This window comes from Salvia miltiorrhiza, chromosome 1, assembly GCF_028751815.1.
Source record: "Salvia miltiorrhiza cultivar Shanhuang (shh) chromosome 1, IMPLAD_Smil_shh, whole genome shotgun sequence".
NCBI classification, from domain to species: domain Eukaryota; kingdom Viridiplantae; phylum Streptophyta; class Magnoliopsida; order Lamiales; family Lamiaceae; genus Salvia; species Salvia miltiorrhiza.
In genome coordinates this window covers 13,563,471-13,580,351 of record NC_080387.1, presented here as the reverse complement: position 1 = coordinate 13,580,351, position 16,881 = coordinate 13,563,471, and the positions used below count along the sequence as shown (strand labels likewise).

Below are 16,881 nucleotides of genomic sequence, written 5' to 3'. Positions count from 1 at the left end.
TCCACTACATCAAAATCATCAACAATTTTATAAAATCCCGTGCCCAAGCAAATTGCCATAATCTTGGCGGACGGAGTGAGTATTGTTTTCTTTTTTCACAATATAATTTTTTATTAATATGAATTATTCCTTATTATTTTTATATTAAACTAAAATATATTTATCTTAAATTATACTCCCTCCGTCCCACTAGACTTGGCACACTTGCCTTTTGTCACAGCCCACTATCCCAATGACGGGTTAACCGGGGTTATGACTTGGGTGAACAATAAGAAATGGAAATTTAAAAGGGATTTACTAAATAACCAACATTAATAACAACAAACTAGTGGTATATATATATATATATATATATATATATATATATATATATATATATAACCACTTGGGTAATTAACAAACGAGCCAGCCATAACGACTAAACCCCAAATGAAAGTTAAACAAAATGAAGGAGTAATAGGTTCCACAATACGATAACAAATTCAGAGTGTTTGCAGCGGAAAAACGTGTGAGTTATGCATATGGAGATGCATACTCAAGGTTTCATTACATAAACATCAAAAGGGAAATCCGCTCAACACCGATCCATTCCATCGCCTGCTCAACCTGCACATTTAGAAATACATGCAGGGCTGAGTATAAAAATACTCAGTGACATAAGCCGAAAATACAACATGCATACATATATAAATTGAACTGCCATAACAGTAACACACAGGGGTTTTCATAAATGACCTGCGCTTACTAAAACATTTCGTTCATTTTCATAAAGGTGGATGCATCCCATTTTCAGTCTATATGATCCATATCTGTCCTTTCTGTCACGCGCCGGGAAGGAAGCCTCCTTACCACGGACGCCAAGACCGGTCGCAAGCGACTCGCGGTCTCCATGAGTGTACACGTTAACCCTAGCTAGCGACCTTTGTCTAGCATAGGATCCCAATTGGATTTCCTTTAAAGTTGGCGAACCAACACAGATAGGATACATATAAAAACATAAACATTTTTGGCAGTCAATCATTTCATAAACATTTCATTTCATTTCATGAACATTTCATTTTCATTTCATAAGAGTCATTTATCATTTGGGCATAATAATAAACTGAAATTAACAGTTAAAATCATCTCATGCATATATTCGTATAAGAGGCCTACGACACGCAGGGGATCTCTATATACGTATAGTAAAAGTAATGCCCACCTCAATTGTTCTTAAAGCTGGCGTGCAATCGTTTCTTCTTCTGCTTCACTTTCTATCGCCCGGACCTTCATTGATGAAGAGTCGATAAGTTCGTGAAGAAATTGTCATAAGACAAAGTCTAATTCTACGTGCCTATGGTATCTTTTAAAGTTTTAGGGTTCTAGCAGCATCCATATTAATCTCGTTTCATTCAATCAATAAAATGTAATCACTTATCATGTAACTATCATATAGGTTCGAACCCAATTGTTCGAACATCAACATGTACATAATCCATAACTTCCTTCTACACCCGTCATTTAGTCAAGTACTCCATCAATTAAGAACAAGCTATATATTATTACCCTGAAAATTTAATCATTATAAATCATGCTTTCTCATACTTCGCACATTTTCATCACTTAAATAAATAAATCATTTATAAACATATGCTTAGCAATTTAATATCTCAATTAAATCCCAAGCTCATTTGATAAAGTAAATCATATACTTAATCATTCTATGACACAATTCCACATAAATAGTCTCAATATTTTTTTTTTAACATGAAGCCATTCTAATAGGACATTTTAATTCCATTATAATGGAATTACTCATAAAATAATTTAATCTTCTTTTTTTTTTCTTTTAAAAGAAACCATATTTATAATATTCTATACATTTCATTTTTTTTATGTAAATAAATAAGAAATTCCATTATTCATTTATAAATAATAAAACATTTTAAAATCCATTGAGATGAAATAAAACATTTTAACCATTTAAAAAAAAAATCCATACTCGTAAGCTTTGAAAATAATTTTATCATATAATAAATGGGGCTTAATCCCAAAATATTTGCTTTAAAGTCCATTAATAATTTAAATAATAGAATGGACTTTATTTAGAATAAATAATCCCAACTTTAAATATTAAATTTTAAATCAAGAGATTTAAATTCACTAAATTAATTTAGTGAAATTCAAACATTTTAAAAAAATAAATAGGGCCAAAATTCTTAGGCTTTATTAATCAATTAACAGCCCAAAATTAATTAAAATGGGCCCAAGCAATTTAAATAAATACCCAACATAATTTAAAATAAAATGGGCCCAGTATATTTTAAATAAAAAAAATCGGCCCCTTCCCTTCTCTCTTTTTTTTAAAATTTTCGGCCCACATACAAGCCCAAAACCTTGAGCCCAACCTAAACACTAACCCTAACATAACACACAACACACAAACACATAACACCCACACTCAAGGCTCAGCGCCTCACTCTCCCTCTCTACCTCTCGGCTCTCTTCTCTTCTCTCCCTCTCGTCTCTCGGTCTCACCGGAAGTCAGCCGCACGCCGCCTCGCCGTGAAGGAGCTCGGCCGCCGTCCATCTGGTCTTCCTCCTTCGGCTCCTGCTCGAACAAGGGCGCGGGGTAGCTTCCTCTTTTTCCCGTCGTCTGGAACAGGGCATCTGCCCTCTCCGCCATAGGGAGCGCACGGCCGCCGCCTGGCCGCCTCCTCCGTCGTCCGTCGTGGCTGAAATCGCGGTGGAGGCCGAGCTTTGTCTCGCCGGAAAGGTAAGTTCCAAATCTTCCCCCTTTTCCTCTCTTTTCTATTTTTAAACCCAGATCTGAAATTTCCCCCTCTTTTCCTCTTTTCCGGCCGGTCAGGAACAGCCCGTTGCTCCCGCCGCCGTGTCGCCGCTGCCGATGCCGCCGCATCGTCGTCACCGGAGAAGATGAGTCCTCCCTTCTCTCTCTCTCTCTTCCCCTTTTTCCCGTCTCTCTCTCTCTTTTATTTTTTTTATTTTAAACTGAAATCCTAACCAATTCTCTCTCTACCCTCTTCTCTCTCGTTTTTGGCAGGACAAAGGCTAGGCGGTTACCGCCGCGCCGTCGCCGGCCATGAGCAGCCGCCGGCTGCTCTCACCCCCGTCACTCCGTTCCCGGACACACACACAAGACAGAGTACAAGAACCCCCAAAATTTCAGTCCAGATTCACAAGTATAGCAAAGCTAGGGTTTTGTTTAGAAATCTGTTCTTTCATCATTCATTTATCATTTCCTTAGCAAAAATCAAACCTTGTAAATGTAATAGCTTAGAAAATATATTAACATGTGTGCGTGCGTATTCTTCTGTTGTTCTTTGATGCTTGATTCGATATTAACTAGAAAAAAAAATATAAAGAGAAATTTGGAGTAACCTCGATGTAGCTGGTATTTGGTGTCTAGCTGGAATCTGTGAATTATAATTCAAGCATAAGAACGTATAGCTTGGATCAGAATGTTAGAAACTGAAAATTAATGGAGTATTAAAGCAAGTTTTACCTCTTGAGGTTTACTGTAAGAGCTTTGAATGAAGTCAATCTCTTCTTTGGCTATTGAAGAACTAAGGAGGAATGGGAGGAATGTTGGCTGCTGATTTTGGTTAAATAAAAGTAAGTTGCATGTTGAGATGTTAAAGGTGTAGAAGATGGCTGGCAAAAGGAATGGGCTGATCTGGAGAATCTCTTTATTTAGTGGAATGGTTGGCATATGATGAGTGTTTCCAACACCATCAATTTATTTAAGAGTAAGATGGATGTGGAAATGAAAAGTATGTGTAGGTGCTAGATGAATGTGATGAATAAAATCCTTATTCTGTATTTGTAATACTAATTTCGGGTTCCCATATAACGAAGCTTCGTTATAACTCTCTATAAATTACATATTTTATAACTCGTTTTATAAGTCGAAAATTAATTACGACTTCAAGTAAATAATAGAAATACTATTTCTATCGTATATAAATTAATTAACATGACTTTGCTAAGTCAGTTATAATCCGAAATAATAATTATTGACTACTCAATAATCCTTTAAATCTCAAACGGATTTAAATAACAATAAGAATTAAGCACATCAAAACACATATATAACAATTAAATCACATCAGATAAATCAAATCAGTTTTATTATTAATGGATGCCGAACCCTAATTATTAAGTCTTTAATCAGTGATTAAAAACTGGGATATGACATACTATCCCCCTTAAAATAAATTTCGTCCCAAAATTTGTACCTCAGGAAATAATTCTGGGTATTTCTCCTTCATGCTAGACTCGAGTTCCCATGTCGCCTCTTCTTGATCATGGTGCTTCCAAAGGACTTTTACTAAGGGTATCGACTTATTCCTTAGTACTTGGACTTTCCGATCTATAATAGATTCGGGCCTCTCTTCATAGCTCATATCTGGGCTGAGGATAACGTCGTCCCTTTGGATCACGTGTTTTGGATCATAAACATATTTTCTCAACTGCGACACATGAAACACATTATGCACATTCCCAAGGCTTGGCGGCAACGCCAGCCTGTAAGCTACCGGGCCCACCCTTTCTAGGATCTCATAGGGTCCTATAAAACGGGGTCTAAGCTTACCCTTTACGCCAAATCTTGTAATCCCTTTAGAGGGAGAAACCTTCAGAAAGACTGTATCCTCACACTCAAACTGCAAGTTGGTTCGTCGTTTGTCGGCATAAGACTTCTGTCTATCTTGGGCTTCTTTAATACGCTGTCGAATCTGACGGACGATCTCGATCATCTCGCCTACTGTATCTGGCCCCAAGATTCTTCTTTCGCCGACTTCATCCCAGTAAAGCGGCGATCTACATTTCTTCCCGTATAACGCCTCATAAGGTGCCATGGCGATAGTTGCTTGATAGCTGTTGTTGTAAGCAAATTCGATTAGTGGCAACACACGCTCCCAATCTTCTCCTCTATCTAGCACAACAGTCCTTAGCATATCTTCTAGCGTTTGAATTGTCCTTTCGGACTGACCGTCGGTCTGCGGGTGGAAAGCTGTGCTGAAATTCAACCTTGTTCCCAATTCCTTCTGCAAGCTTATCCAGAATCTGGAGGTAAACTTAGAATCTCTGTCGGACGTGATTGTCTTCGGCACCCCATGTAAACGCACGATCTCCTTGATGTAGAGTTGGGCTAACTTATCTGATCTATACGTGATAGGGATAGGCAGAAAGTGTGCACTCTTTGTGAGTCTGTCTACAATGACCCATATTACCGTGTTACCTCGTCTTGTTTTTGGCAATCCTGTAACAAAGTCCATTGCAATATCGTCCCATTTCCATTCTGGAATCTCCAAAGGCTGTAGCTCGCCGTAAGGTCGTTGGTGTAAAGCCTTTACTTGCTGGCAAACTAGACACTTTTCGACGAATAAAGCCACGTCTCGTTTCATTCCTTCCCACCAGAAATTCTCTTTTAGATCTTGATACATCTTAGTGCTTCCCGGGTGGGCGACATAAGGAGTGTCATGGGCTTCGCTCATGATCTTGTTCTTGAGTTCCTCGTCATGAGGGATGCATATTCTCCTCTCAAAGAAAATAGCATTATCGGCTTCTTCGTGGTAGTTCTTAAGATTTCCTTCTCTTATCTTAGCTCGTAATTTCTCCAATTTATCATCCTTCCTTTGAGCTTCTACCACCAATTTCCTCAAATTTGGTATAATCGCGACCACCCCCGCTATTGTAGCAGGTGGGTTTATCACCTCTAATTTCATCCTATCAAAATCTCGTATGAGCTCTTCTTCCTTTGTAAGGATGTATCCCAGTTTCAATGGGACCTTGCGGCTCAATGCGTCGGCTACTACATTGGCCTTCCCCGGGTGATAATTTATACCACAGTCATAATCTTTTACTAATTCGAGCCACCTTCGCTGTCTCATGTTGAGATCTTTTTGCTCGAAGAAGTACTTCAGACTTTTGTGATCGGTGTAAATCTCACACCTGACACCATATAGATAATGTCTCCAAATTTTTAGTGCGTGCACTACCGCCGCTAGTTCAAGATCATGGGTCGGATAATTCAATTCGTGTGGCCTAAGTTGCCGCGATGCATATGCAATCACTTTGCCTTCCTGCATCAAAACGCATCCTAGTCCGTTCTTTGATGCATCCGTGTAGACCACATACTCCTTGTCTGGTTCCGGAATTGTTAGCACTGGCGCTGTAGTTAGCTTTTCCTTGAGCAGCTGAAAACTTTCTTCACACTCGTTAGTCCATGTGTATTTAATTCCCTTTCGGAGCAATTGCGTCATCGGCCTTGCTATCTTGGAAAATCCCTCAATGAATCTTCGATAGTAGCCAGCCAATCCCAAGAAACTTCTGATCTCGTTTGGGGTAGTTGGCGACTTCCATCCTTGTACTGCTTCCACTTTGGCGGGGTCCACCTTAATACCTTCTGAAGATACAATATGTCCCAGAAATGTAACTTCTTTGAGCCAAAACTCACATTTGTTGAATTTGGCATAAAGGCGTTCAGCCCTAAGAGTTTGCAAAACAGTTCTCAGATGTTCCTTGTGTTCTTCTTCATTCTTGGAGTAAATGAGGATATCATCAATAAACACCAAGACGAATTTATCCAAATAAGGATGAAATACTCTGTTCATGAGGTCCATGAACACAGCTGGTGCATTTGTTAGTCCGAACGGTACAACTACGAACTCGTAGTGACCATATCTTGTTCGGAAAGCCGTTTTGGGTATATCTTCATGTCTAACCTTTAACTGATGATACCCAGACTTCAAATCGATTTTGGAGAAAACACTCGCGCCCTTGAGTTGGTCGAATAAATCATCAATTCTGGGCAATGGATACTTGTTCTTAAGCGTTAGCTTGTTCAGCTCTCGATAATCGATGCACAATCTCAAGGTTCCATCTTTCTTCTTGACAAACAGCACCGGCGCTCCCCATGGGGACACACTAGGCCTGATGAAGCCTAGGTCCAGCAACTCTTGTAACTGGATTTTCAACTCTTCCAATTCCTTCGGGCCCATTCTGTACGGTGCTTTTGATACCGGCGCCGCTCCTGGCTCTAGATCGATGGTGAATTCTACTTGTCTGTCAGGTGGTAATCCTGGCAAATTTTCTGGGAAGACATCTTGAAAATCCCGCACGATCTCTACATCTTCCATTGTCTTTTCGGTCTCAATTCCCCCGTTCAGGTATACGAGGAAGGCTTGGCAGTCTTTCTTGTTCATCATCTTTCTTGCCTGTAAAGCTGAAATAGTCGGCACTCTGTTCCTCCTGCATATTCCGTGGAAACTCAAAGCGTCCCTTCCTGGAAAGTTGAAAGCGATTCTCCGCTCTTGGCACAATATTGTGGCATAGTTCTCCGCTAGCCAGTCCATCCCCAGGATTATATCAACGTCCTCCATCGATATGACGTGCAAGTTGTTCGCTATGACCTTAAACGATCCTATGGTGAGTTCTAGGTTCAAGCAAGCATGTGTTACTACTGTCGTCCCTCCTATTGGTGAAGAAATTCTCAAGTCCTGATTAGTCTTTTCAGGTTGGAGCTTTAAAGTTTTTATGCATGCACTTGCAATAAAAGAATGCGAGGCACCCGTGTCAAACAGAAGTATAACAGGTGTGTCGAGTAATGTGCCCATACCTGCCAAATTCCCTTGGTTGTTTCCTTGCTTATTCTTGTGCAAGGCATAGGCTCTTGCCTGTGGAATTTGCGGTGGACGTGCCGCAGGTCGATACTGCTGCTGTGGTGGTGGGTAGAGTAACTGTTGGCCTTGGATAGCCCTGAGTGGTTGTACTTGGCCCGGCTGATTCGGCCCTTTCATTCCTCCTTGTGGTTTTCCTTGGCAGTCTCTGGCAAAATGGCCCTTCTGGCCACACTTAAAGCAGGTATTGCTGCCAGCCAAGCATATGCCGTGATGTGACTTGGAGCATTTGGGACACAAAGGTGCCCTGAGCTGGCCCTGATTGTTTCCAGCTGATCCTGGATTGACTGGTCGTCCTTGCCATTGCCCTTGTGGCATCATGTTTCCTTGCCATGGCCTCTTGTTATCTTGGTTGTTGTAGTAACCCCTATTATTGTTGTTGTTGCCATCCCATTTTCTCTTCCCACGATCGTTGTTTCCCGAAGCTTGAGTCTGGGTTGGGCGGTCTTCAGGCATGGCTGCTTCAACATCCAGGGCTCTGCTAAGTGCCTCAGAGTGGGTGAGATTACCATGACCAGCAAGCGCCATCTTGATCTCATGCTTAAGGCCTGAACGAAACTTCTCGGCCATCTTTTCATCAGTGTCGATCAGATGAGGGGCATAGCGAGACATGTCGCAGAAAGCGCGATCGTATTCCGTCACGGACATCTTGTTTTGTTTCAGATTGAAAAACTCCGTCTCTTTCTTCTTTCTGTAGCTCTTGGGAATGTATTTATCGTAGATCTCCGTCTTGAAGTCTTCCCAAGTCAGGTTTTCCAATTGTTCGAGGGTCATTGCCCTCTTCTTGGTTTCCCACCAAAAATCTGCCGACCCAGTTAGTTGGAATGCAACACAAGAGAGTCTCTCTTGGTCAGAACAGTAAAGAAAGTCGAAAATCCTTTCCATTGCTCTAATCCAGATTTCGGCATCAGTCGGGTTGCCGGTCCCGTTGAATGTTGGCGGGCTCTGTTTAAGAAAAAGTTCCTCAACCCTTCGTGGGGGTTCGTTTGCGGTTCCCACATTGTTTCTTGGGGCTCTTCTGGGAGGCATTCTGTGCTTCAAAGATAAAAGATCCTCAGTATATTCCTTACCTCAATTCATAACATATTCATCTTGATTTAATCATGAAAGCATCAATAACAAAACATCTAAATCCTTATTGATCACAAGAGGGTACTAGGACAACTCAACAATTGTAAGGCTCAATTCTTGAACGATATCAAAACAAAGTGGTGCAGAAAAATTTGTTGAGAAATTCAAACGAATAACCAGATGGTAGAAAGGAGTAACTACTAGGTCGAACAAAATGATCTAGAGTAAAAACTCATCTGGCTTTTCAACCGAAAGTTGAAACACATGGGTTTTCAACCCAAAATACGTCTACTGATATTTGGATCATGTGGACTGGCTAGGTCCAACATCATCACCTTCTAGTCACACGGGAGACATCATCCCGAACTTAGAAAGCCGTGGACAACTATTCATAATAATAAAACTCAAGTTCGTACTGGCAAACCAAAAGCTTAATTTAAAGTTCTATGTCCTATTGAACCCAAACCCCCACGTATAACATGTACACAAATATATACATATATATAGGCAAAGCATACTGTTCTTAAAATCTATCGTGTACTAAAAGTCGATTCGGTGTTCCATCGCGTGTGAACATTTGAACGTAGAGACTATGCTCAAACCCTTGATGCAGCGTTTGCCTTGAATTCGTCTTGTATCATCATCCCGTGTTTTTCCTTCAACGTGTACATGTCTTTTCATTCCTCTTTGTAGTTCAAAAGAACCATTGTTTTCTTGTGGGAGCTGAAATGCTCTAAGTTCTCTTTCATTCTTCTACATCATCACTTTAAAAATCTAGATTGTAGAGATATCCTACTAATCCAGCAGTCTATGTTCTTTTAGAATAGTGATCATGCAACTTATAGCAATCTATGTTTTCTGGGGAAAGCATGTGTCAATTCTCTATCATTCTTCTCTTATCATAACATCATAACTGCAATGATATGCCATGAAAGGCAAAACATTCAACATTTCAATGAAAGGCAAAACATTCAACATTTCATCATAGCATGCTCTTTACATAAACATTTTCATGAAACAGTTTAGAACAATAACATCTTTAAAACGTTGAAACTGCAGTTACCTTTTTCCTTGATTGAGCACGATGTAATGGAGTGTTGAGCGGTGTCGTATGAACCCACGTATGTCTAGTGAATCAAACTAGACTTGGCTTTTTAGAATAAGGTTTCTAGGGCCAGAGCAAACGAACTGCTCTGATACCACTCTGTCACAGCCCACTATCCCAATGACGGGTTAACCGGGGTTATGACTTGGGTGAACAATAAGAAATGGAAATTTAAAAGGGATTTACTAAATAACCAACATTAATAACAACAAACTAGTGGTATATATATATATATATATATATATATATATATATATAACCACTTGGGTAATTAACAAACGAGCCAGCCATAACGACTAAACCCCAAATGAAAGTTAAACAAAATGAAGGAGTAATAGGTTCCACAATACGATAACAAATTCAGAGTGTTTGCAGCGGAAAAACGTGTGAGTTATGCATATGGAGATGCATACTCAAAGTTTCATTACATAAACATCAAAAGGGAAATCCGCTCAACACCGATCCATTCCATCGCCTGCTCAACCTGCACATTTAGAAATACATGCAGGGCTGAGTATAAAAATACTCAGTGACATAAGCCGAAAATACAACATGCATACATATATAAATTGAACTGCCATAACAGTAACACACAGGGGTTTTCATAAATGACCTGCGCTTACTAAAACATTTCGTTCATTTTCATAAAGGTGGATGCATCCCATTTTCAGTCTATATGATCCATATCTGTCCTTTCTGTCACGCGCCGGGAAGGAGGCCTCCTTACCACGGACGCCAAGACCGGTCGCAAGCGACTCGCGGTCTCCATGAGTGTACACGTTAACCCTAGCTAGCGACCTTTGTCTAGCATAGGATCCCAATTGGATTTCCTTTAAAGTTGGCGAACCAACACAGATAGGATACATATAAAAACATAAACATTTTTGGCAGTCAATCATTTCATAAACATTTCATTTCATTTCATGAACATTTCATTTTCATTTCATAAGAGTCATTTATCATTTGGGCATAATAATAAACTGAAATTAACAGTTAAAATCATCTCATGCATATATTCGTATAAGAGGCCTACGACACGCAGGGGATCTCTATATACGTATAGTAAAAGTAATGCCCACCTCAATTGTTCTTAAAGCTGGCGTGGAATCGTTTCTTCTTCTGCTTCACTTTCTATCGCCCGGACCTTCATTGATGAAGAGTCGATAAGTTCGTGAAGAAATTGTCATAAGACAAAGTCTAATTCTACGTGCCTAGGGTATCTTTTAAAGTTTTAGGGTTCTAGCAGCATCCATATTAATCTCGTTTCATTCAATCAATAAAATGTAATCACTTATCATGTAACTATCATATAGGTTCGAACCCAATTGTTCGAACATCAACATGTACATAATCCATAACTTCCTTCTACACCCGTCATTTAGTCAAGTACTCCATCAATTAAGAACAAGCTATATATTATTACCCTGAAAATTTAATCATTATAAATCATGCTTTCTCATACTTCGCACATTTTCATCACTTAAATAAATAAATCATTTATAAACATATGCTTAGCAATTTAATATCTCAATTAAATCCCAAGCTCATTTGATAAAGTAAATCATATACTTAATCATTCTATGACACAATTCCACATAAATAGTCTCAATATTTTTTTTTAACATGAAGCCATTCTAATAGGACATTTTAATTCCATTATAATGGAATTACTCATAAAATAATTTAATCTTCTTTTTTTTTTCTTTTAAAAGAAACCATATTTATAATATTCTATACATTTCATTTTTTTTTATGTAAATAAATAAGAAATTCCATTATTCATTTATAAATAATAAAACATTTTAAAATCCATTGAGATGAAATAAAACATTTTAACCATTTAAAAAAAAATCCATACTCGTAAGCTTTGAAAATAATTTTATCATATAATAAATGGGGCTTAATCCCAAAATATTTGCTTTAAAGTTCATTAATAATTTAAATAATAGAATGGACTTTATTTAGAATAAATAATCCCAACTTTAAATATTAAATTTTAAATCAAGAGATTTAAATTCACTAAATTAATTTAGTGAAATTCAAACATTTTAAAAAAATAAATAGGGCCAAAATTCGTAGGCTTTATTAATCAATTAACAGCCCAAAATTAATTAAAATGGGCCCCAAGCAATTTAAATAAATACCCAACATAATTTAAAATAAAATGGGCCCAGTATATTTTAAATAAAAAAAATCGGCCCCTTCCCTTCTCTCTTTTTTTTAAAATTTTGGGCCACATACAAGCCCAAAATCTTGAGCCCAACCTAAACACTAACCCTAACATAACACACAACACACAAACACATAACACCCACACTCAAGGCTCAGCGCCTCACTCTCCCTCTCTACCTCTCGGCTCTCTTCTCTTCTCTCCCTCTCGTCTCTCGGTCTCACCGGAAGTCAGCCGCACGCCGCCTCGCCGTGAAGGAGCTCGGCCGCCGTCCATCTGGTCTTCCTCCTTCGGCTCCTGCTCGGACAAGGGCGCGGGGTAGCTTCCTCTTTTTCCCGTCGTCTGGAACAGGGCATCTGCCCTCTCCGCCATAGGGAGCGCACGGCCGCCGCCTGGCCGCCTCCTCCGTCGTCCGTCGTGGCTGAAATCGCGGTGGAGGCCGAGCTTTGTCTCGCCGGAAAGGTAAGTTCCAAATCTTCCCCCTTTTCCTCTCTTTTCTATTTTTAAACCCAGATCTGAAATTTCCCCCTCTTTTCCTCTTTTCCGGCCGGTCAGGAACAGCCCGTTGCTCTCGCCGCCGTGTCGCCGCTGCCGATGCCGCCGCATCGTCGTCACCGGAGAAGATGAGTCCTCCCTTCTCTCTCTCTCTCTTCCCCTTTTTCCCGTCTCTCTCTCTCTTTTATTTTTTTTATTTTAAACTGAAATCCTAACCAATTCTCTCTCTACCCTCTTCTCTCTCGTTTTTGGCAGGACAAAGGCTAGGCGGTTACCGCCGCGCCGTCGCCGGCCATGAGCAGCCGCCGGCTGCTCTCACCCCCGTCACTCCGTTCCCGGACACACACACAAGACAGAGTACAAGAACCCCCAAAATTTCAGTCCAGATTCACAAGTATAGCAAAGCTAGGGTTTTGTTTAGAAATCTGTTCTTTCATCATTCATTTATCATTTCCTTAGCAAAAATCAAACCTTGTAAATGTAATAGCTTAGAAAATATATTAACATGTGTGCGTGCGTATTCTTCTGTTGTTCTTTGATGCTTGATTCGATATTAACTAGAAAAAAAAATATAAAGAGAAATTTGGAGTAACCTCGATGTAGCTGGTATTTGGTGTCTAGCTGGAATCTGTGAATTATAATTCAAGCATAAGAACGTATAGCTTGGATCAGAATGTTAGAAACTGAAAATTAATGGAGTATTAAAGCAAGTTTTACCTCTTGAGGTTTACTGTAAGAGCTTTGAATGAAGTCAATCTCTTCTTTGGCTATTGAAGAACTAAGGAGGAATGGGAGGAATGTTGGCTGCTGATTTTGGTTAAATAAAAGTAAGTTGCATGTTGAGATGTTAAAGGTGTAGAAGATGGCTGGCAAAAGGAATGGGCTGATCTGGAGAATCTCTTTATTTAGTGGAATGGTTGGCATATGATGAGTGTTTCCAACACCATCAATTTATTTAAGAGTAAGATGGATGTGGAAATGAAAAGTATGTGTAGGTGCTAGATGAATGTGATGAATAAAATCCTTATTCTGTATTTGTAATACTAATTTCGGGTTCCCATATAACGAAGCTTCGTTATAACTCTCTATAAATTACATATTTTATAACTCGTTTTATAAGTCGAAAATTAATTACGACTTCAAGTAAATAATAGAAATACTATTTCTATCGTATATAAATTAATTAACATGACTTTGCTAAGTCAGTTATAATCCGAAATAATAATTATTGACTACTCAATAATCCTTTAAATCTCAAACGGATTTAAATAACAATAAGAATTAAGCACATCAAAACACATATATAACAATTAAATCACATCAGATAAATCAAATCAGTTTTATTATTAATGGATGCCGAACCCTAATTATTAAGTCTTTAATCAGTGATTAAAAACTGGGATATGACACCTTTTTAGTTTGTCCCACTAGAATTGACACTTTTCTAAAATAGCATGTGGTCTCTACTTTTTCTACTCACATAAAATAAGTGGACCCTACCAACTTTACACTCTCCTCCCTTTATTCTTAATCTCCGTGCCCAACTCAAAAGTGCCAAGTCTAGTGGGACGGAAGGAGTAGTATTTTTAATTATATTTAGAATTTTTATGTAATAATTAAATGATAATCAATTTTATACTATATAATAAAATATAAAAATATTTTTCGTGCGTTGCACGAGTGCAAATGCTAATCTATACTATATTTAAAAGGGAGTTCTCAATTTAAACTTGATTTCAAATCAATTTGAAACTGATTTTAATGGTAATTTTGAAAATATTTTTAATATGAAGGTTATGAATTAAATGATCCATTCACAACCCCACTATCTCTCACTCACATTCTCTCATATCTAATTAAAGTATTTATTAAGTCACTAACTCACAAAAGGTTTATTTAAAATTCTATAATTTATAAAAAGGTTTATTTTGTTTTTCTTTAACTTTTTATTTCTTTGTTTTGTTTTTTTCTAAAATTATGGAATTCGCATAATTATAATATATTTAATATGCGTATCAAATTAAAGATCACGATAAGAGCTTTAATTTGATATAGCTTATGTAAATATTTCATTTGAAATATAAAAGTTATATTTATTTAAAGATTAAAATTTAAAAAAAAAATCTCTCTCTTCTCTCATCTTTTTTTGAATAAATCAATTGTTTTAATTATTTTTTATTTTTTATTTATTTTTTTGTCTTTACATAATTCTATCAATTTTTATTATTGTGATTTTTTTTGCTTTTCAATATTCAAATAAAATATATCTAATTGATGAAAGTTCATTTTTATTATATTTATAAATATGATATTGAGTTGATATCAATTTTATATAAATTTAGGAATATAAAAATGTTTCTCGTATTATATTAAAAAGAGAGTTTCAATTTGAAATCAATTTCAAAATTGAGTGACAATTTTGTAGTTATAATAAAATAGAAGGATTGTGTTTAAACTATATATTTTCCTTTTTATTTTCATTTTCTTTAACTTCTTATTTGTTGTTACATTTCTTTTCAAAATTGTGAAATTCGATTAATCATAAAATTTTCAATATGCATATCAAATTAAAGATCACGATAAGAGCTTTAATATAATATATTTTATGAAAATATTTGGTTTAAAATATAAAAATTAATTTTTTTTAAATATTAAAGTTTTATATATTTCTCTCTCCTCTCTCATCATTTTTGAATAAATATATTTTCAATTCATTTTAATTAGTATTTTATTTTTAATTTTTTAACTTACTTTTTTATTTTTGTTTTTCATAATATAAAATTTTATAATTGTGAATATTTTTTATTTTTTTAATATTCAATTCAAATATATTCAATTTAAATTAATTTAATATAATATAAAAATTAAAATATTTTCCCGTGCATTGCACGGGATGCAAATGCTACTTAAGTTAAAAAATCAATACTAATACTATAATAAACTATATAAGCTAATAATAATAATCTATAATATTAAGTTGTAGTACCGAGTCGATTTCATAATCTCCAATCGATTCTCCACTAATTATACTTGAATTTGAGAATCCCCAATCGATTCCCCACTATTAATCTTACTTGAATTTGAGAATCCTCATTTAAATTTTCACTAACCATACTTGATCCTCAATCGATTTTTTACTAATCATACTTCAATTTGAGAATCCTCAATCGATTTTTCACTAATCATACTTCAATTTGAGAATCCCTCTGTGTGACTATGCTGCTTGGTAACCCTATTACTTGTTTATGGATTTTAGCTAGTTGGTATAACTTACATGATTAGGGCAATTTCTTCAATCTAAAGCCCCAGAATTATTTCTTGAGCTTTCAATGATAAACTCTTGCTAAACCACTTTGAGCCGAATGAATTCTTTTATAAACTCTTGAATTGAAATGGATGAAAAGGTGTGACTTCCACACTATGCAAAAGATAAAGGGAAGTTTATTGCTCTATGTGAAAAAAAACATAACTTGAGAAAGGAAGGTATGGGACAAAAATGAAACAAATAATTTGCTTGAATTCAATTTTTAAGCTACTTATCCAGAAATCCTTACCTCCAATCCATATGCTTGGAACCAAGTTTTAAGCTACTTATCCAGAAATCCTTACCTCCAATCCATATGCCCCACTACAACCTTTAAAAGACCATTTGATGAATTATACCAATTTGAACACTTGCTATGAATACATGATCAAGCCTATAGGTGAGCTAATTCAGCATAGTATGAGAGTATACACTTAGCCATACACTTAAGTGTGAGAGAGAAACTATTATCTCTACATGTGATTCATCTGCTCAATGGTTTGTGGTATGATATTACGGATGATGCATGCATGTATGATCTGAACTGATAACTGTGTCGTTTCGTGTCTTGAGTCTTTATTTTTTTTCTTTCTTCTATTTTCGTCGGTGTCTTTTGTGAATTCACTTACATACTTGAGGGCAAGTATGGTTTAAGTGTGTAGGTGTGATGCGTCTTCGACTTTTGGGCCATTTGGCCCTATTTTTCTTTTCTTTTATGTTTGTTTGAGTTTTCTAGGTGAGAAAACAGGTATTCAGGAAGAGGAAGCTCGGAAAAGGGCATATGCACGAAATATGGTCAGAATGGGCATTACCGAAGACAAATCATCCCGGCTGCGTAATAACAAACTCACTAGGAAGAGGGCTCGGCGAAGTACCCTCAGAACCATTCGAGGCGCGGGAACCTCCGAAGTGTACCACCTTGTGTGAGGCCAGCCGAAGAAAGCAGCTTGTAAGGCCATGACGGCCAATTGCAGTCAGCACATATGGGCTATATATGGAAAGACGCGTGGACGAGATTACCAGGAAGAGAGCTCGGCGAAGTACCCCTCAGAAA

The 16,881-nt window shown here is 37.2% G+C and overlaps 1 protein-coding gene and 1 long non-coding RNA gene across 2 annotated transcripts; one reads left to right on the top strand and one right to left on the bottom strand.

Moving 5' to 3' along the window:
- Positions 1 to 466: 466 nt before the first annotated feature.
- Positions 467 to 8,708, bottom strand: LOC131006647 (uncharacterized). Its single transcript, XM_057933817.1, has 2 exons — positions 7,622 to 8,708; positions 467 to 606 (listed from the first exon to the last, which is right to left on the bottom strand). The coding sequence occupies exons 1-2, from the start codon at positions 8,565 to 8,567 to the stop codon at positions 602 to 604; spliced, it is 951 nt and encodes a 316-aa protein (XP_057789800.1). The 5' UTR covers positions 8,568 to 8,708; the 3' UTR covers positions 467 to 601.
- LOC131006648 (uncharacterized) lies at positions 2,388 to 3,308 on the top strand. The gene is made up of 2 exons (XR_009095667.1): positions 2,388 to 2,755; positions 2,849 to 3,308. It is a non-coding gene; the product is annotated as an uncharacterized LOC131006648 (long non-coding RNA).
- Positions 8,709 to 16,881: the final 8,173 nt, after the last annotated feature.